The 20967-nt window shown below is 41.9% G+C and overlaps 1 protein-coding gene across 7 annotated transcripts in view; it reads right to left on the minus strand.

Moving 5' to 3' along the window:
• lrba (LPS responsive beige-like anchor protein) overlaps window positions 1-20967 on the minus strand; it is a 213614-nt gene that overhangs the window by 124130 nt on the left and 68517 nt on the right. For all 7 annotated transcript variants that reach the window (XM_055056440.1, XM_055056443.1, XM_055056442.1 and 4 more), the window contains exons 31-34: window positions 17059-17161; window positions 16686-16819; window positions 14796-14857; window positions 2306-2370 (exon numbers count right to left, since the gene is read on the minus strand). In XM_055056440.1, the coding sequence (XP_054912415.1) occupies window positions 2306-2370; window positions 14796-14857; window positions 16686-16819; window positions 17059-17161 (364 nt within the window). The remainder of the gene's footprint in view (window positions 1-2305; window positions 2371-14795; window positions 14858-16685; window positions 16820-17058; window positions 17162-20967) is intronic.

Here is a 20967-nt window from a genome sequence, read left to right on the forward strand (position 1 = left end):
TGATGGCATAATGTAAATTCACACTCTAAAACATAAATTAACTTTAATTTTGTAGAATATTTAACTCTGGAAGTGGAAGGTATTTTATATACCTTCCCCCAAAAATAAACAAAAAGATCAAAAACAATAAAAAGGAAATAAAAAACCTACACAGAAGCAATATTATAAATCAAATGGATTATGAAGTCTCTGAACAAAATTTCCAATGAAAAAATATTAATCAATAGAATGAAAGTTATCAAGCATGCGATTGCTTATTGTGACAGATGCAGCCTCAAAAACAATATTATCGTTTATCGCAATATCTTCTGGGACAATTTATCGTCCAGCAAAGTTTGCTATTACAACACGCCCACACATTCCAAGCATCTAAGCGGGGAAAAGCATGTTATCTTGGGCATCAGAGTATTTACAACAAGTTTACTTCCTGATCTGAGCTGAACAAGCAGGGAGGTAACATCCATGAAATGCTCAGAAAGGAGCGTGCAGAATTAGCAGAAAATCTCATTTGGAAGACGGCGTGCCGCGCCGCACCGCGCCGGGTCACTAATTGATTCATTAATGATATGCATCTCTGACAAGAGGGAGGATCTCCGGCCGTGTTGCTACATGTGTTCTCTACCTGGCTCCCCTTAGCGGCGCTGATGAAACCCGCATGTGATGTGTGAACGCGCCAGCATGCGGGTCAGGGGAAACTCTGCACAGGTCAGAGCTGAGCAAAGTGGAACAATAACAGAGCAGAGGACAGGGAGGAGAGCTGGAGGGCAGAGTGGATGGACCGAGGGGGAGGGAACTCAGCAGCTAGAGGACGACTGTAACCTAAGCCTGCTGTTTCAGCACCGTGCAGCAGGGGCCCCGGGGCCCCCTTCACCTCCATAACCTGTGTGGCAGTACTCAGGCCTCGCCATCAATAACCACAGCAACTGACCTCCTTTATGGAGCTCAGAGCTAATGCTCGCAACATGTGGGTGCCGTCTGAAGATGGACTCGTTTTTAAAAAGATATACCAATAAAACAGCCTGAAATTAAAAAGATTTATTACAAAATAGATTCTGGATAAGTGCTCATTTTCTCCAACTCCCGTCTTCTCTAGCAGTGCATGTGTGTCTGATCACTAGAGAGCACATTTAGTTTCCAGCTTTAGTTTCTGTACCTTATTGCCAAACTTTGACTGGAGCATTGATGCAGTTTGCTAGTGGTGTTCTGCAGCTGCATTTATACATAAAAGATTTGACAAAAAATGTAAAAAAATTAAAATATATATCGATATTTTTTTATAGGGTTCCAGTGGCTGCGGTTTGTCGTTTTGACCTTTAGGTACTGTGGTTTATTGTTGGTGTTTGCAGCTTGTGAAATTGAGATGGACACTTCTACTGTATACCTGGGGCCTCCAAGAAGTACCAGTCAACTTCAATATTTAAAGTTTTAAAGATGCATACATCAGAGTGATTGACAGCACCAAGACCCTCCTCTTGACTCTGATTGGCTGTTTTTGACCTGGAGCGGTGAATCTCTGTAGACTGTAATAGTAACTCAGGAAGGACTCTCTTGAATTGTTCACATTTTGTCTGTTTTATACTATAATGTCATGAAATTATCTCAAGTTTAAGAAATATATATTTTTTTAAATTAAGTTGCATACTGTAGCTTTAAGAATATAAATTAAACACTAAAGAGGCAAAAAAGAAAGAGTGGATAACAGTAAACCTGTTGGAGTAAATCACAGCCTCTCGTTGGACCATGTCAAAGCACTGTCCTACTAATCTAGCTGGATTAAATTGGGATTAAGACCTGCCAACTGGAAATGTGGCAGGAGGGAAGGAAGGTTATTTATTTATTTATTGGTAGAGGATGGAACAAAAATCATGATGCTAGAGGCAAATAATAGAAGACGTTTAGACAGAAGAAATTATTACAAAGAGATAAAGGGTGAGAAAGAAAGGAAGAAAGTGACAGATGGACAGTCAAGAAATCAGGAGTGATTTCCCCTGGTGTCACAGAGGAACCAGCAATCAGAGCTGCTGTCACCTTCTGCCTAACCTCTCTGATCGCCCCCCGATCCCAGTGGGATGAGCAGGTATTGAATGGAGCCTTGAACTCACCGCTCCTCCTAAAACACCTAAAGCCTCCCCGCTCTCTCAGATCATTGATTGTTGTACAGAGCCCCGAACAGCCACACCATCGGGCCGGGGGTCTCTTGGGGCCCGATGGGCGATGGGGCCGGATCTCCCACCAGTCACAGGGACTGGTGGGATGGATGGAACAAGGGAGGAAAACCCCCTCAGGTGGAGCTGAGGTGACCTACCTGCCTTCGTTGACCAACTCGATGAAGGCCAGTCCTGCGTTCTTCTGGATGGAGTTCTGCCATTCCTGCAAGCCGACAAAACGCTCGTAAGTGCTAGCAAGAAAACTGCAAAAAATTCAAAACACAGTTTGCTTTTCTTGATTCAATATGGGAGAAGTCTGTGTCATTAGGTTGAGATCATGCATGCAAAACTACCGGCAACATCAACGTTTTGTTAAAAATGATCCGTTGCTGCTGACCCATTAAAATTGCATTTACTCGAATCATTCTTTGGAATAAAACATCATTTTAGAAGGATTTTTACTATGCTGTACGTTTTACGTTTACATGGGTAAAGTGAAGTTTATGATGAAGTCTTAATTGAGAAAGTATTTTTGGGTTCTCTATTCAATATGATGAACTTCACTGAATGAAAAGCAAGCTTGTTTTAAAGGGGAGTTCAGACACACACTTGCAGTTTTTGTTATAGATTTACACTGAAAGAAATTGATTTAGAAAATGTTTCTTCTGAACCAATTTTGTTATTTTGTAATGTAAATTATTTTTATGTTGGAACTCAAAATCTCAAAATTTTCACATAACTTTAGGCTATGGTGATGGTGTCATTTTTAAATATTAAATGAAACAGTTCAGTAGCTTTTTTACCAAATGCTTTTGTACTCCAGTTATTTCACCACTCTTTGGATTTTACAGCTTCTGATTTAGTTCAACTTTGAATTCAGGCCGACTTGCAGAAGGAATGACATCAATGAAATAATGCCAGTTTTTATATTACATGTTTTCAGTTGTTTGCATTTCTTTTAAGGGGAAAAAAGTTAGGTGGAGAAAAAAAAAATCTTGAAATTGAAAAAAAAAAATTTCAATAAAACAAAAATGATATATGTTTAGGCCACATCACATAGCTCTGATTTATAGAATTGCATCTTTTACAACAGAAAAAAACAACTTGTGGAGGAACTGTGCTGCTTCCATTTCATACCCAAAACATCTAAACCACCAAATATCAAAATATTTTGTTAGAGGGGAAGAATTATGCAAAAATCCACTGAAGTGTATACCATGATGTAATGTATTTCTTTCACTAAAAACATACTTTTAGTGTTGCTTTGATTCTTTTATGCCTGTTTAAAAATCAAATATTCAATGGCAAATATTCAGAAGTGCCTACATGCTTGCTCTTGCAAGCTCCACCCATTTCCACAAAGTTCCGCCCATTACCGGGTTCAGAGCAGCAGTGCCCAGCCGTGCTTCTGCCTCACAGAGCTTCTCTTGACTAGCAGCAGCAGCTTTTATCAAACACCTGGCAGGATTGGAGCCTGCAGAGCTCATTAAAGGAACTACTTCTCAGTCTTGTGCTCCTAAGAACAGTTGTAAACAGCATAATGGAGGTGTAAGGTTGGGATAACTTCCCGAATGCCAGCAACAGTAAGGGTTCAGCACAACTTCTGGCAACTTTAGTCATACATTGAAATACAACAATGCACCCCAAAAGTCCATGGATTCCACTTTTATCTCATCACAGGTCGGTAACACAACTGTAAAGACCTACGAGCTTCAGTCCCCGAATAAATGGACATGGGTGAGCAAGCCACTGCAAGTCATGTTAAAAGTGCATTTATCACAAGTAAGTCTCACAAATTTCTCTGACTAACGTTATGGTTGAAGGTGTCAGTCTAAACAATCCGACCACGGCCCGGGCCGGGAAGGGGACAAAGAGCGGGGGGAAAGTCGGCGGCCACCGTCTCTCTCGTGCTCTGTTCAATATTTCAACACCTTAAACGCAAGCGTCAAAAGAATAATAAAGCAACAAGGTCAGGGGTCCTGTCTGAACCTCAAAGCACTTCTCCCCCTCTTCCTCTCTGGGGACGCGGGGAAATATGTGCAAAAATATTTCAGCTTGAAGTCAAAAACTACAAAGCCACATAAATTAGAACCTCAATCACTAAATGTCTACATTAAAAAAAAAATGTTTTTCTGACAATTAGAAAACATTCAAAGACATATGTATATATTTTTTTATCATGGTTACAAAAATATTTAAGTGACAAAGGGATGTATATGAGAATGATTTAAAGCCAGCTGTCAACATCTCCGGAGCTGATAGAGGAAACAGGGTGTTTATGTAGAGGATAGCTTGTCAGTAAACCTAGAGATCCCGCAGGGAGGAGCATATCAGCGCCACGAGAAACAAGCAAAGATCCATTTACAAGATTTTCCTTACGCCCATCCAAACATATTTGTACACGTGACGCATTCGAGAAACCGTATAGCTTTTTCCTCTCCTCCTCGGCACAACGAGTACAGAACCAGCCGTCAGCACTTAGAGGCAGTTCCTCCAAAAACTTTCTGCTTACCGTCACTCTGGAAGCATCACACTTAACCTCGGTTCAGAACCGCTTTTTGTCCCGCACCAGCGTATTGGCATTGACCGTGTTTACAACGCTTTCCAAATAAAAGAGGGCACAGAGGGAATAGAAGTCTGGGCCTGAGAGACGGGAGCCGGCGTGGAGGAGGGAGCGTGAGGAGCAGCCGTGGGGCTTTAGCTGGAGCGCGGACATTAACCATGAGCAGAAACTAGAGAGGGAGAATGAGGAGGAGAGGAGGGCGAGTTTGTTCTGAACCAGGCCAGACCCGGTGAGCCGGGCTTCAAATAAACCCAGCAGGAAGCAAGGCAGTAAATAGAGTTGGAACCCGTGCTGTCGGATGCGTCAGTCAGACTTTAAAAGAGCAACACTAATTTCTATTGGTGCTCCGATTGCAGTTCCACGGCAGATTGCATAATAACGATCTTTAAAAAGCCTGACCCGCCAATTTAAGTTTTTTGGGCAACATTGATTTCTTTTTTCCTTCCTGAAAAGTTGCTACATAGAGCAAAAGTTGCTGAGTTGCTCTCTCACAGCAGAGCAATAGAGGACGGTGGTTGGTTTCCAGACATGGATAAGATCGGCTTCATATGGACGTTTTGGCCGATCGCTGATCTTCCCAAAATTAAAGAAATTAGGGCCGATTTATCGGTGCACCCCTGCGGGATCTGATTGGACTGTTAAAAAAAATGCAAATTCAATATCTAAATACAACAAACCACCCAGGGAAAATAGCTGCAGGCTGCATCACTGTTCAAATTTAGTAAAAGAGAATATGAGGGTATTAAAGTATTCCCAGCTATTCAAGATTCCCACATTTTTGTCATTTCAACCCCAAACTTCAATGTTTTGCCATATTTCATGTGACAGACCAAACAAAGTAGAAGATAAAAGTAATTTGGAAGGACAATAGCTTTCTTTAACAATAAAGAAATGAAAATGATTTCGTATTCACCCCCCTCACATTGGATACAGTGCCTCTGAACATTAAAATTCAAGTCTTTCCAGAGGCTGTAAAATGTATTCAGGCCTGGGCTTTAACTGGGCCATTTGTCCACAGAGCACACTTCAACCTAATCCTTTTCATTGTCGCTCTGAAGATTGCTCTTCTTGTGTCTTCCTTTTAATTTAATGGGATGCTCATGCGTTCATGTCTTGGTCTTCATGATGCCGTTTGTTCACGTCTCTGACAAACCGCTGAGGCTTCCAGAAAACTGCCTTCCAAAAAAACATTTTGCAATTCGGTGCAAAATGTGAAAAACTTCAAGGGGTGTGAATACTGCTGCAAAGCATGGGGAATCCTCTCACTGATGTTTTCTGAAAAAGTACAACAGACAGAAACACACCGTCTGACATGCTGAACTCAAGTCAATAAAGAGAAAAATGGCAACTAAAGGTGGGGTCAAGAAAAAAATCTTAAGATTTAGATGCAAGATAAACTGGGTCACATTTAAGTAAACCTCTAAATAATAATAGAGTGACAGGATTAGCTGTAAACTGGGTCTGAAGAGAAGCAGAAGGGTCATTGGCATTTTGTGCAGGCTGCCAAAGGTGATAGCAAGACTAATGGCGTCATTATGGGCTGAAGAACGCCTCCTACAGTCGAATTAAAAACAAGCGGTGACCCTGATCCGAGGGACATCTCCCGTTGAAAAAAAAAAAAAGAGAGAGAAAAAAAAAAGCAAAACGGTGGGACGGGTCGATGATGGGATATTGGATTTTGGTTTGGCCTGGTCAGCGATGTTGTGCCTTTTATGGCCGTGATAGGGGCTATGACCACGGCGCTCCTGGTGAGAGGATACAAGCAGCCATTGGTGACCTCTCACCCCTGACCTGACCTTCAGCAGAAGATAGGAACAGGGAGTGTGCTTTTCCTTGATCCTGACAGAAACACTGAAGATGTTTGAGAAATCTCCCATGGCTAATGTTGCTGCTTTTCTTTTGACCTTTTTCTTTTTTTTTTTTTTTTGCACGTAAACGACTCAAAGTCTGACTGTCGGTGTAAATGCCCGTTTAAATCTGAAGTCGATACGACAGCTCTGTTTGGTCTGCCTTCCATGATGATGGCATTGAGTCTAAACACACATGCCACGGACTTCCGTCATTACAGCTGATTATCCATAATCAACATCTAAATATACCACTTGCACTGGTGAGAAAACACAGACCTCCTGAGCAAAATCGCCTTTCAAACATCGGCCTCACCACAACACAAAGAAAACATTTTCCAAAGCGGAGAAAGATACGTCCCCGGCTCTCCCGAAATAACAAATAAGTCAGCTGTGCTTTTTGGTGGCATCGCTCATAATCACAAGTATTTGTTGATTTGAAAAGGCTTGGAGGAGTGGAGCTTTTGGACAGAATGACAAAAGCATAAATCCTCAAGCTGGATGTGACAATCAAGGCCAAGCAGGATGGAAAATTGTTTTTCATTTTGCCAGAACGTTTTACACGGACGCGGCGAAAGTAGTGAGTTCTCACAAATTTTTGCCGTTTTAAGATTGGATCTTTGTTTTAAAGCGTCTCATAAACAGCAATATAATTCAGACAGGCACTTAAACAGAAAAAACTCTGAACAATGTTCTTTCTTTGATTAATACAGAAGCTGAGTAGTCTGGTATACAAGAGGCTGTGTGAATAACTCAACACCAGAGCCTCTTCTAAACGGGCCACATGTGCATGTTCATGTGCTTAAATGAAAACAGACAAGTCACATTGGTGTTTGCGTGCCTAAATTCGCAACTGAAGGAATATTTACTGATGTGCAAATATTTACTCAGCCGGGTCTCCGAGAGCTTCATGGACTCACACTGTCAGGACTAAACCAACAAAGGCCTAGAGCTTCCATATCCTAAACACACAAACTAGAAACATGCGAGGATAGCTCAACGAAAACCCACTCCACGCAGAAGTGCGACTGTATACAGGACGTTTCATATGTGGTGTTAATCCAGTTTTATGGCCATGGATAGCAATGGTGTGGGAAGAAAAATAAGTGCAGCTGTTTATCCAAAAATGTCCAAGCTAACATTCTGATCTGAAGAAACAGCTTAGTTTCTATTCCTCCTCCATCCTTTGTTTCAAGTCTTTTTCTGACTAATTCACACACAAGATTAGCGAAACTTTACTCCTTTTTTAGATACAATGGCCCGAGTACGAAGTCGTACTCACTGTCATGTTGCCTCAGGCCTTGAATGAATAGCCATAGAAAAAGGTTTATTAAATTAGCATAACCTGCTAATGTTATTGGAGGATGGAGCAGCTTTTAAGCCATCCATGAAGCCAGAAGGTTCAGAAACAACGAGCCAACATTCTGGTCTGAAACCCCTGCTTGGTTTCTCTTCTTCCTTCATCCTTTGCTTCTTTTTTGTTTACAATATTTCTTCCCAATAAGAAATGTTGAAATTCCACTGTAAACCTGGGAAAGCCCATCAAGTGCTTGTATTTTTTATTTTTTTTGTTAAATCAGCAGGATGGCAGACAGAGGAAAAGCAAGGGGAAAAACTGTAGAGTACATTCCAAAGTCTCATAATGTCGAGGCTGTCGGGTAGGAAAACATCACGTTAACAGTGCCTGTCAGGGGCAGAGGTCTCTGTTGGGAAACTTCACTTGGCTGTAGCACGATTATATGTTGCGTATAAATAACCGGCTGTTCGTGCCACTTGAAGCCGGCTCACGGGAAAACCAACTGGGAGCCAAATTAAAAGCCGCCACAATATTTTTAGGAGTCTCCTGTCTGATTTTCTCCTCTCAGCTAGAGTTCGCTTCCTGTCAGGAAGCCCTCTCCCTTGACCCCTGACCCCCTCCACCGCTGCGGAGTTGCACGCGGCGGGGAGTCTTTAGGATTAAGTGCCAGTTGGTGTATGCCGTGTTTTCTCTGCTTCTCAGCGGAGAGTATATTTTCAAAGGATGCGGCCAGCGTTGCAGAGCGACGATGTTGGATGCAGAGCCGCGTGGCGCAGATGTGGAGGGGGCACAGCAGCAGAGGAGCGTGGGAGGCCGGGGGGTTAACGGCTCTTTGATTTTCACTCATCTTGAACCTTGTGAGCCTGTTTAACTGCACAGTGGGACGTTGGGCTGACAGAAGGGAAAATTACGAATATGTCGCTTGGTTTCATTGCATTCCTCGGATTTCTCACGCCTCTCCTCTGTTTTTGTTAGACATTTTCTGCATTTAATCTGTGATCCAAAACACATATCTACCAATCCAATCTCACCTGCCTAGATATCAACACACATCTGATCTTGCCCTCTTCTTCCCTTCCTCTGAAGCGTTGCGACCCGCAGGTAGGTTCTCTTGGTCGTCACGTCTTGCCATCGATTGTATGGGGGATTGATAAGCGTCACAACCCGTTCTCAGACAACGGGGGGCTTAAACGTCCCTCCCTTTGCCGCCCTCTCCTCCTGTAAGTTGGGAGGTCAACGTGTCAAGGGTCAGGAGAAGCCAAGTGTTTTGGGAAGTCGATGACTTTCTCCTTGCTGACTAGAATGGGGAAGAGTCCATCTGTGAAACAGGTTAACATTTGGTGAGTAGCTGGGAGCATATGATGCTAGCAGCGGACGAATCAGTGGGGTTAACGCCGATGTTACTGAACTAGAATTAAAAGGATTATCCGGAGGCTTGGTTGCAGCAACAAAACCAAAAGACAGATTTCATAGGTATGATTTTTCTTTTTGTAAAGTTCCTTGAGACGACATTTGTTGCGAATTGGCACTACAGGAAACCTGAATTGCATTGCATGGGGTGTTTATTCCCATTCTATTTATTGTTTTTGGTTGTGTTGTATCTGGAATATTTAAAATATCTTCCCATTCCAGTGTTTTTGCAAAATTCTAATTTATTTGTTTTTGACAAGGTCGAGCTTCCATCATTATGTCATTAACAATATGTCACTTGAAAATGGTCTCAAAACAACAATATAATCATTTTGGGCAATTTATTGTCCAGAAAAATTTACTGTTTTTGTTTATTTCAAGTGCGCCAAGATAATTGCACTAGAAATTAGTCAGAAATACTTGGTAAGATTGAGGGTTTTTTTGCAGTGAGCCTCTGTGATCCACTGCTCTGCAGCATTTGGCTGCACGTCAGTCTTGCTCCATAACACACCTGCATAAAATGACTAAATTACTTGCCAGTATAACACAATGGTGTTCTGAGAGTGTAACATAAAAAAGGTAATTTATCTTAGAAGAGATCTGCAGATGATCCAGTCCAAAACAGGAAGAATGGACAGAAGAGTACTACGTAAGTCGCATTTCCAGGGCAGTAACTACAGATTCAACACGTCAAATGACAATTTTTTATGAAGTGTGTGATGCTGTGAGAGCTCTGGCGGAGCCAGAAAAAAACCCCATCCCCCTCCTACTACTTCCTGTCGTCTTCTTTGTCGTTTTCACCAGTAGTAGAATCCGGCTGTTGATCACGTGATTCTTGTGATGCCAAAAAATAAAAATAAAAAATGATGTTTCCATTGCAGTGTTGCTAAATACATCTATTTCAATACAGCCAAAAATCTATCTCATCCAATTGCAAAAACTTACAGTGAGTCATTTTCTAAACGGTCGTGTTTGAATAAAGCAAATTGATTTTCGTATTTTCAATTTATGCAATTTTACCGTTAATGGAAACGAAGCTAAAGACGTCATCAAAATGGCTTTGATTTAATGTTTAACAACCGGATCATCGTTATACCGCTGGAAAAATCATCACAGTATAGCTTTACAACTCATCTTTTAATCTTGTGGTCTTCCATTCTTTTTAAAGTCAAACCAGTTCCTCTCAAGCCTTTAGCAGAGTTTACAATCAAGAGCGTAGATAATAATATGAGGAAAACCTCCAATTACCCAACAAAAAATACTTTTTGATTGCCGTTTTCTAAAAGGATCAGGAAGAGACGACCTGCACAAAAAGAAAATCAGCAGCGTTTCTCCGCCTGGTTGTCTTCTTCCAGAGCGCGTACGGCACGCATCTCTGATAAATGGCAGGACGATGGATGGGCTGACACAGGGGCCGGACAATAATGGCTGATCTACAGGACACAAATGCAGCTACTGAGAAGATTTATGGGCCACTGCTCATTCGAACACCATCCGCTATCCAATGAGATAATTTCTCAAAACTCCGGAGGGATGGCAGCCGTGGAACTCCACTCTCCAATCCCACTGTAAGTGCTGATTAATCGCATGTACTGCGCCGGAGCTGGTCCTGGGAGTGCACTCGAGAAACAGGAGAGCCGCCATAAAAACGACAAGAAGAAGAGCAGCTCCGAAAGGGGACAAAGACAGAGAGACAGCGCTCCTTTGAAAGGATGAAAATCATTTGATGTGGCAAAGATCGCAAATTTAAAAAAAAAATCTCTTAAATCTCATCGTAATATTTCATTTAACCTTTGGTTTTAGACGGGATAAACAGAAACAGAGGATTTATCTAATAATGATGCACCAGTAAACTGACCTTGGGTCACACATTAACAAGTATGCTCTCAGATATCCAGGATTGTTTTGCATTTATCAAGAATCAAGTAAAGGTTAGCGAGTAACAGAGATCGAGTTGAATTTCTTTGATTTTTGATCTTATCTCTAGACTGGATTCTGCTACACAGAGTATTTAGTAAGTGGGCTGACTAACGCTTTTCAAGTCATTCCGACTACTTGAAGTGTTGCACACTGCAGTCACATTCAGCTGGTCACAGTTGCGCAGATATGCAGGTGGGTGCCAAACCTGAGGTCAAGTGTCTTGCCCAGGGGCACAGCGACATGCGACAAGATGATCATGGAATCAAACCCACAACGTTTGGATTGCATTACTGTCAACTCTTTGACATCCACATAGCAAAGCAACTAGTCTCAGTACTGTCTTAATAATTAAGACAGTACAATAACTTATATGTGATGAGGATCTACAAAACAAAACAAAAAAAGACAAAATAAAAAATTAAATTCAATAACGGCAGAACCCTCTTGTGGCAACTGAAAGAAGTACACATACATGGGCAGACTGTTAGTTAACACGATTCACCCACAGTTTCCTGGGAGTGCTGCTGGATCCACTGGTGGGAACCGATTTAAATGTTTAATCAAGTTAAATGCAGGGTGATTAATCACATTTTGATCAAAAACCATATGTTGGTAGTAGAGCTCAAGAACAAATCCATTTACTGTTTTGAGGTATTACTTGGGATATTCAAAGTGCTACATGATTCCCAGTCTAGGTTCAATTGCTTCATGAACCATAGTGTTGGGGACGTCTGTGCTGCTGCTACATGTCGAGCGCTGAGCTGCTATTTTAGGCTTGAATAGGCTAATTCCTTTTAGCACAACTTTCCAGCGTCCCATTAGATCAGGTTTTGGAAGCAGAAATAAAAACCCAGTGGGTCAAGAGAAGCAGCTTTGTCTCAAATTGCTGTTGTTGCTTCTACATTACAAAAGAAAAAAGAAATAAAGAAAAAAAAGCATTAAAGTGCTTAAATCTATGTATTAAAATTCCCGCTCGACTCATAGTGGCTGCCCAACAGATACAAGAATATGTCCATATGGTTAAATACATACCATATTGATACAAATGAACAAGTATTTATTAGTTTTTAGGGGGAAAAAATGAAATCTACAGTCTTGTTTTCAAAATAACTTGAGTTTGGCCCAACATTCACAGCAACCAGAGTCAAACGCCGTGTTTCAGTCTTCAGAACCTTTTTGTGACATTTTAAAAAAAGACTGAAAAGCTGAGCATCAATTTGCGTTTAAAATGAAGTGCAATCTGAATCACAAAGGAAGCCCCGCTCTTCCTCTCTGTGTACCACTCTATAAGAAGTACAGTTTAAGATCATTAATCCTCCGTTTGTGTATTCAGGAGACCACCAGGATCAATATTACAGATGAGGGAACGGCAGAGCGCCACCCCAACAGTTAATGTCCGTTTAAAATGGCCCTTTAATTGGGAGCGCCGTTGTGCCGGCCTCCGTCTGACGCACTATCAAAGAGCGGTTTACCATCCGCTCCTCAACGCCAGGCCGACGCGGCTGCTAGTGTAACTTTCATAGGATCTCTGATTAAAAACTGCTCTGCAGTCCCCAGCCTCTTGACCTCTCACCCCGGCTCCACTCCATCTCCCAGCTTGGGAAATTAATTAAAATTTCCAAGAGATGTTGCCGCGATCACATCTCTGATGAAGGTGTGGAAGGAGCGGCTGGGGGCTGGGGAGAAAAAGAATTGGTCAAAATCCCCTCCATCTACTTCGTTCAGCAGCTACGCAGGAAAGAATCACAAGATGGCCACAGAGGCACTTCCTGTGTGAGAATGGAGTGTTTCCTGTGCCTGAGGGCCTGAGAAACCTCGCTAAATAACGCCATCAATCATGGCGGGAAGGGAGGAGAGAGGGGGGGCTCACTCTCGCTGGCTCGCAGGGAGAACAAACACACAAATAATTAGACGTATTGTAATTTAGCCTGGAGCGAAGTCTGTCCCGGGTTTCCGTCTTTTCCCTGGTGGGGAAAAGCAGCAGATCATTCCCATCCCTCCCTGCTCCCCCGCCGCACCCCCTTTACACAACAATAAAATTACATTTGCATTAGCTTGTGTGAGAATTTGGTTGGATGATTTATTGAAGCAATCAACACTGCGCTGGCCAATCCCTGGCTGTCTCACTTAAAAAGAGAGTCTCTGTGCATGCGTGTGTGTGCAGCTGGGAGCTTTGGGGAGAAGGAAGGAAAGCTTGGGCCATGAACCAAAAAGGGGGTTGGGGAAGCGAGGCATGAGCCGTGCAGCGGAGCAATCACTGAGATTCTGCCTTTGATTAGATTAGCATTAAACAACACCCTGACAGATATGACAAATAGGTGCATTAGCGGCCGTCATTCTTTGCCGTCGAGCTTTCAGTCCCGCCGTTTCTGCGTCTCTGGACACGAGGAGGCTCACATTCACTTCCCCCCACCCCAACCCCTCCGACATCCCCCCTCCCGAGTCCCACAAGCCCCGGTTCTCAAGGCCGATGACATCCAAACAGATGTGTAATCTGGCCGCGATACTTTTTCTGTGGAAGAGGCTAAATGAGTAATGGGAATCAAACGACATATGGGGGGAGTTAGAAGGAGAAGTGGGGAAAAGATGGCGGCGTTTGGTGGGACAGGAGATCCACCCAATAACAGAGCAGAGCCCATTAAAAAGAAATGCCTTTGTGGTTTTTGTTAAAAACAGAGAGCACAGTTTCACTGGTCTTACAGAGTAAAGTAATCACCGCCTCGTTAAATGAACTGTAGTTATCATAACTGACGACTACCACAACTGAACAAGTATCATATAACTGGAGTAGGACCTGCCTGACGTGATGAAGTAGGCTAAAAGGCCTCAAAAAGAAATGAACTAAACAGGAGAACATAGTTTGACATTTAATTTTACAAGTCTATGCTCAAAGTCGGTGTCATTACTAGGACATAGACCCCTGAGGTCTAGTATCAGTCCATACTGATTGAATACAGACAAACTGAATTCACTTAAAATGATTTCTCTTTTACCACAGACATAAATGTGCTCACTTGGCAAATGTATCTGCTAACTCTGTACCAGAGCAGGACACTTCAAATACAAAAATTAAATGTTTGAAGAACTAATGAGCTACAATAACATTTAATTTCTGAAGAAATTTTGAATTTGAAATACACCAATAGCTTCACCAGGGACTTAGTGCTGGTGAAGCTAAATAATTAACACTTTTCTGAGGTGAGTAGCATTTCGGTTTTTATCCAGCAGGAACCCTTCTGTGCATCTCTTAATAGTAAGCAGCCATCCCAGAGTGATCCATCGACAACCCCAATCATTGACCCCGCCCACGTCCGCTCATGATCCCTGAATTAGTATTCATGAATCCAGCAGCAGCTAAATAAAACCTGGCAAGCAAAACACCCACAGGATGGAGAAGAAAGAGCCAATCAATGCAAAGCACCATCAAATCTACATCATCCCTCCTCATCGGTTTGGGCCTGGGCCACGAGGGCCAGCGATCGGGTCAAAGGTGACCTGGACAGGTCGGCCTCTCTTGACCCCCTCTGACCCGTGTTTGCGGATCGTCGTCGTCCATCTGAGCCGGAGCTTCACGGCGGTAGAAAGCAGAAAGGGAAAGATGCTGCACTTGCCTGAGAACACAGCAGCATGACGAGCTCCACCACCGAACTGCTGGACTTCATGCACACCAGACCTGGATGAAACAAAAAGGTCAGGAGGTCAGAGACCGTGTTAAAACAGACACAGTTACACAGTAATAACACACTATGTGACTAAATGCTAAACTTTGGTTTTAATTAAAGATCCAAATAAAAAGAATTTCTAATTGTTTAGTAGCAGAGTAGTGCAAAACACAAAATCTTACCAAGTACTTTTGGTCTAGTTTCTAGTGCAAATATCTAAGAACACTTGAAATAAGACAAAATTCACTTACAGGGAATATTTTAGCAAGAAATAGGAGCTTGTTTTAAGTTATTAATTCCTCAATATTGATAAAAAAAAGACTAAATATAAGTAGTAAAAAATATTCCAGTGGAATGAGTCTACAATTTTAACTTAGTGTGGGAAAAATGTCTTATTCTTCTGGCAGATTATTTCACTTATTACTGGAACTTTTTCATCAACATTAAGGAATTATGAACTTAAAACAAAAAACAAAAAATATCTCACTAAAATGTTATCTGAAAGTTAGCACACTTGAAATGAAACAAAACGGCAATATTTGCACTAAAAAGCAGATCAAAAATACTTGCTCAGACTTTGTGTTAATGCAGTGAGCCAACATAGATCCGGTTATTAAGCCTCTGTGATTCTGACCCGGTGGGAATCCAGCAGAAACAACGTTTTTTTTAAATCAATCCAGCTGTATAATTTACAATCTTTCCACTGCAGAACAAATGGTTCAAATCAGCTATTTTACAGACCCAGATAGCCGTGACCCTCGTCTCCTTGGTGACAGCTAGAGGCTGGTAGGTGGTGTTAGCTTCCTGGGTTCTGGTGGAGACTTGTACTGGTCCCTGTCCCAGCAGACAGAGATCAGCTAACCTCGTGCCATCTGCCATGGGGGCAATGGGGTTGTATTGATGGGACTAATGAGTCGACATGATGTTACTGTAAACTAATACATATCTGGGCCTTGTATTACAGGCTGGACCTGACCAACATATGTCTCCATTGATCCCTAACAGCGAGCCCAAGGCTTTAAAGGGCCGGTCAGGGGGCAGAGGAGGGTCCGAGGTTCAGACGGGGAGCAGCAGAGAAGCTTTGGTGTGTTTCGTTGCTCTTCAAATGACATGTTTAAAAAAAACAAAAAAACGCGCACACACACACACACCTTCCTTCCAACGCATTTCTCCACCCTGCCTCCTAAAGCTATCAATCAACTTTCCATTTTGCTTGGTGGCAGCAGACATCCCAAACTCTGCTGTTAGTGGCCTGACCTCTGACCCCAGCTCGCTGGAACACCCCAGCTCATTCTCCCCTGCAGCTCACAGTATTAGATTCAAAAGTCAGAAGTGTTGTTGAATTGATATTACAGATGCACCAATCCCTCGTTAATATCTGTATCGGTGCCGATATTCTAGATTGGGTATCTGTGGCAATGTGACCGATCCATGAGGGCAGATCTATTCAGTTTAATTCTACGCTTTGTGCTCTCAGTAATGTTATGCTTTATTATTTATTTGACATTATATTTAGAATTTTCTAACTGCATTTTCTGAACCATTTGAAAGATGATTTGTTTCAGTTTATTTTTACATGTTTGACCAAAGCAGTCAACCTATTGCTATTGACAGTTTCTTCATTGTTTATTTTCCATTGGCTGTTCCACAATTACAATACATTTGTAATTCAGTACATTAATGTCTGTGTTAAAAGTAACCAGCATTTCAAGCAAATTGAGTTCTGTTTTTTTGTATCGGATTGGTCTCGGCCGATACTAGACCTCAAATATCAGTATCGGATGTGAAAAAAGTGGATCTGTGCATCCCCATGAGCGACCCGTCTCCATGTCAACTCACTGGTCCCCTCGATGAGCAGCTCCTGTCCGTGGCTGCCCAGCAGGGTCCGGGACAGGAACGGGGCGAAGTCCACGAAGATCTCCCTCAGCAGCGGAGCGGCTTTTTCCAACGCGTGCTCCAGGCGCTCCGAGATGCTGAGAAGAGAAGAGTCCAGATAGTAGAACGAAATCATCTCCATCTCTGAGGTAAAAATCAGCAGGAACTCGCACAACATTTGAAAAATCTATCAGCTGGAATATATGCTTTTAATGAGGGCAAACATTCACCCAGGTCAAAGACCATAAGATATGCATAAAAGCTAAGTATGCTGATGAGTGTAAAAAACTGCGCATGCAAGGACAAGAGGGGGGGAGGCAAAAAGAAGATGAATCACCTCATATTGGGGGCTGTGTTCTGGGTCACAGGGGACAGTGGGGGGACAGATGGCAGGCTGGAGCTGGCTGGAACCTGGCCGCCTGCTGCAACCTGGCCGCCTGCTGCAGGGAGAAACCAAACAACTCAGTTATTAGTCTGGAAGTTGGACAAGAACGCACACACACACACACACACACACACACACACACACACACACACACACACACACACACACACACACACACACACACAGAGCTAGAACTGCTGCATTCAGGGTACTGCACTGCAAAAACTAAGTCTCACAAAGTATTTTCAGTCCAGTTTCTAGTACAAATATCTTAGTACATTTGAAATAAATCAAAACCAACTTTCAAGTAACTTTTCAGGAAGTAGGAGCTTATTTTAGGTAAATAATTCCTCAATATTGATGAAAATGTTGATTAAAAAGGACTAGTTCCATTGGTAGATTATTTCACTTTTAATATGGAAAAATTGTCTTGTTATAAGTGCAATAATGGTAATATATGAGAATTATTTACATAAAATAAGCTGCATCGCTGCATCTCTAGGTTTGTATTAAAATATTTAAAAATCCAGACATTTTTTCGTTGGAGGATCAAACATTGGAGCTTTGGGGCCATGCTAAGAACATAAAAAGAAATAAAACAACATTACAAGAAGTCATAATGTTCTGACTTCTTGTACTATTATGACTTTTTTTTGTAATATGACTATATTTATATTATAATTTTTTTAACAGCTTTATTCCCATAATACTACACATTTCTCATATTTTGTCTTAATTCACATCTGAACCTTCTTGTAATGTTATGACTTTGTTCTAGTGATATGGCCTTTTTTGCATTATTTCGACTATTCTTTTCAATTTTATGCTCATAATACATTTTCTTCATATTACTTTGACATCATTTTGTATGATTATTTTCATAATTTGACTTCATTCTCAAATACAACTTCCTCATATTATCTTTGACTATTTCTGTGCAACTTTACTCTCGTAATGTGCCATGACTATATGCTTGAATTTCCGTCTGAAAAGAAATCCTAAAAATTTTTTCTCAATTTAACTTTTTTTTTTCAGCTTAGAGGACAATAAAACTCACATATTTATAAAAATAATATATTGTTCTACTGTTGTTTTTGAATGCTAAGGGGATTTTTTTCATCGTTTTCCCCTCATTAAATCACCCCAAACCAACTCCTCTGGGCTGTTTGACCGTTTCATTATCCAACTCAAAGGTGCTTTATGACTTCACTTTGGCGACAGAAGCAAACGAGCTACAAAGTCTCTGTGTGATTGATCTGGCAGTAAATTCTCTTCTCTGTGCCTCATAAATAAGCTAATGCCCAGCTGAATATGGAGCGGGGTGGGGAGCGTTGGGGCGGGGGGGATTCCTCTGGTGTTTCAGCCGTCTTGTTTTTCCAGCCAGGACGGTCTCGGAGCAGGGATAACTCTTCGGGGCTGACGCGCGGTGTAGTGCGCGCTGGTATGCGAGTGTGAGCGGGGTGTGTGTAGGGGAGGTGTTAACCAGCACCATGTGGACCTGGTGGGAGCATCCCTCTCCAGCTGAAGTGGCTCCTTAAAACAAATGAGAGTCTCCATTAGTCCTCCCACTGCCCCATTAAAACGTGCACTCAGAAGCATATTTACTGAGAAACGCTGAGCGACTCCCAGCACCTGATGCTCCCTGCTGCATTTAGCATCCTGTAGAAGCAGAAACGACTCCATAAAGTCTGTCTGTGGACTTGGGAATGAAAAAAAAAAGCTCAATTTACTTCAACCATTTTCTATTTATTTATATGTGCTTTTCTGTAAGGCTGTCAAACAAGACAGGTTTTTCTGCATGTTTAAGTCAATAATTATTCTTATACATCTACTTTCTCATGCTAGTAGCTTATGTTTATTCTCATATTTGAAATTAGGAATATCTAAAAAAGATAGGAAGATATGAAAATATACAGAAAGAAAAGTGAGCACGACAGCCATCTGAGTGCTGCTGTTTGGAAACTTAGAAATCTCTTTTCCAACTTGTACTAAGTTTTTATCGGAACGGACAGAAATTCCATGTGGTGTACCGCAAGGTTTATTGCTGGGACCCCTCCTATTTAATATCTAAATAAATAGATTTATTTAGCTCAGTCTACAACAAGTCCAGACTTGTTATTGCCTGAGATGCTCCTGCTAGCTCAGGCTATCACAAGTCTGTATAGCTACTATAGCTATTCAGATGATACACAGATACACATTAAAATGTCACCTGGTGACGCTGAACCCATCCCAGAACTAAACAGATGTTTAGAACAAATCAATGTGTGAATGAGCCTCAACTTTCTTATCCAACAGAAACACAACTGAAGTTATTATCTTTAAAGAGAAACAATCTAGTCAGCTCACAGCTTCAGTTATTACAGTTAGAAACTAGTGACAGACCCAAAATCTGGGTGTGGTGATGTACTCTGAGCTGAACCTTCAGAGCCACATAAAGACAGTCACAAAGTCAGCCTTCCATCTTCTAGGATTAAAGGACCAACATCTCAATAAGCTCTAGAGAAACTCAGTGGGTTTATATTTAATCGCATCGATTAAATGTAAACCCATAAAAAAATATTTTTTTTTTTAGCTCTGCCTAAAAAAAGTATATATATATATATATATATATATATATATATATATATATATATATATATATATATCCCTGTTGTCTGAGACATTGTTTTCCCTGATGTATAAGATCCATAAATACATCAGGGACAAAGCCTCAACAGACAATGTGCTCAGTGAATGTCTCAGACAACAGGGAACGGTGGTTGAGGTGCCAGAGATACCATCATGGGAGGACAAGCCCCTACATGGGATGTACCACCAGCAAATAACCCAAGTGGCTGATATCAGTAAATCCTACCAATGGCTGGAAAAAGCTGGACTCAAGGACAGCACAGAGGCCCTCATCCTGGCCGCCCAGGAACAGACCCTAAACACCAGAGCAATAGAGGCCCAGATCTACCACACCAGACAAGACCCAAGGTGTAGGTTGTGCAAGGAGGCCCCTGAGACAGTCCAGCACATCACAGCAGGGTGCAAGATACTGGCAGGGAAAGCGTACATGGAACGACATAACCACGTGGCAGGCATAGTGTACAGAAACATCTGTGCAGAATATGGACTGGAAACCCCAAGATCAAAGTGGGAAACACCCCCAAAGGTGGTGGAGAACGCCAGAGCTAAGATCCTGTGGGACTTCCAGATCCAGACAGACAAAATGGTAATGGCGAACCAACCAGACATTGTCGTAGTGGATAAACAACAGAGGAAAGCCGTTGTGGTAGCTGTAGCAATACCAAGTGATTGCAACATCAGGAAAAAGGAGCACGAGAAACTGGAGAAATACCAGGGCCTCAGGGAAGAACTGGAGAGGGCCTGGAAGGTGAAGACCACAGTGGTGCCTGTGGTCATCCGGGCCCTCGGGGCAGTAACCCCCAAACTGGAGCAGTGGCTACAACAGATCCCAGGAACAACATCAGACATCTCAGTCCAGAAATGTGCAGTCCTTGGCACAGCCAAGATACTGCGCAGGACCCTCAAGCTCCCAGGCCTCTGGTAGAGGACCCGAGCTCAGAGGATAAGAACCACCCGCGGTGGGCGAGAAGGGAATTTTATATATATATATATATATATATATATATATATATATATATATATATATATATATATATATATATATATATATATATATACAGTACACTGCTGCTGACATTCTGACTAAAACCGGGAAGATGGAGCATCTCTCTTTTCTAAAGTCCTTCCACTGGCTCCACTATAAACTTTACAATACTGTTGTTAGTTTACTAGTCACGGAAAGGCTTAGCACCAAAATACATTATGAACCTGTTGGTGTATCAACCATAT

The sequence above is a fragment of the Poeciliopsis prolifica genome, unplaced genomic scaffold, assembly GCF_027474105.1.
Source record: "Poeciliopsis prolifica strain line A6 unplaced genomic scaffold, Auburn_PproV2 SCAFFOLD045, whole genome shotgun sequence".
Taxonomy (NCBI): Eukaryota; Metazoa; Chordata; class Actinopteri; order Cyprinodontiformes; family Poeciliidae; genus Poeciliopsis; species Poeciliopsis prolifica.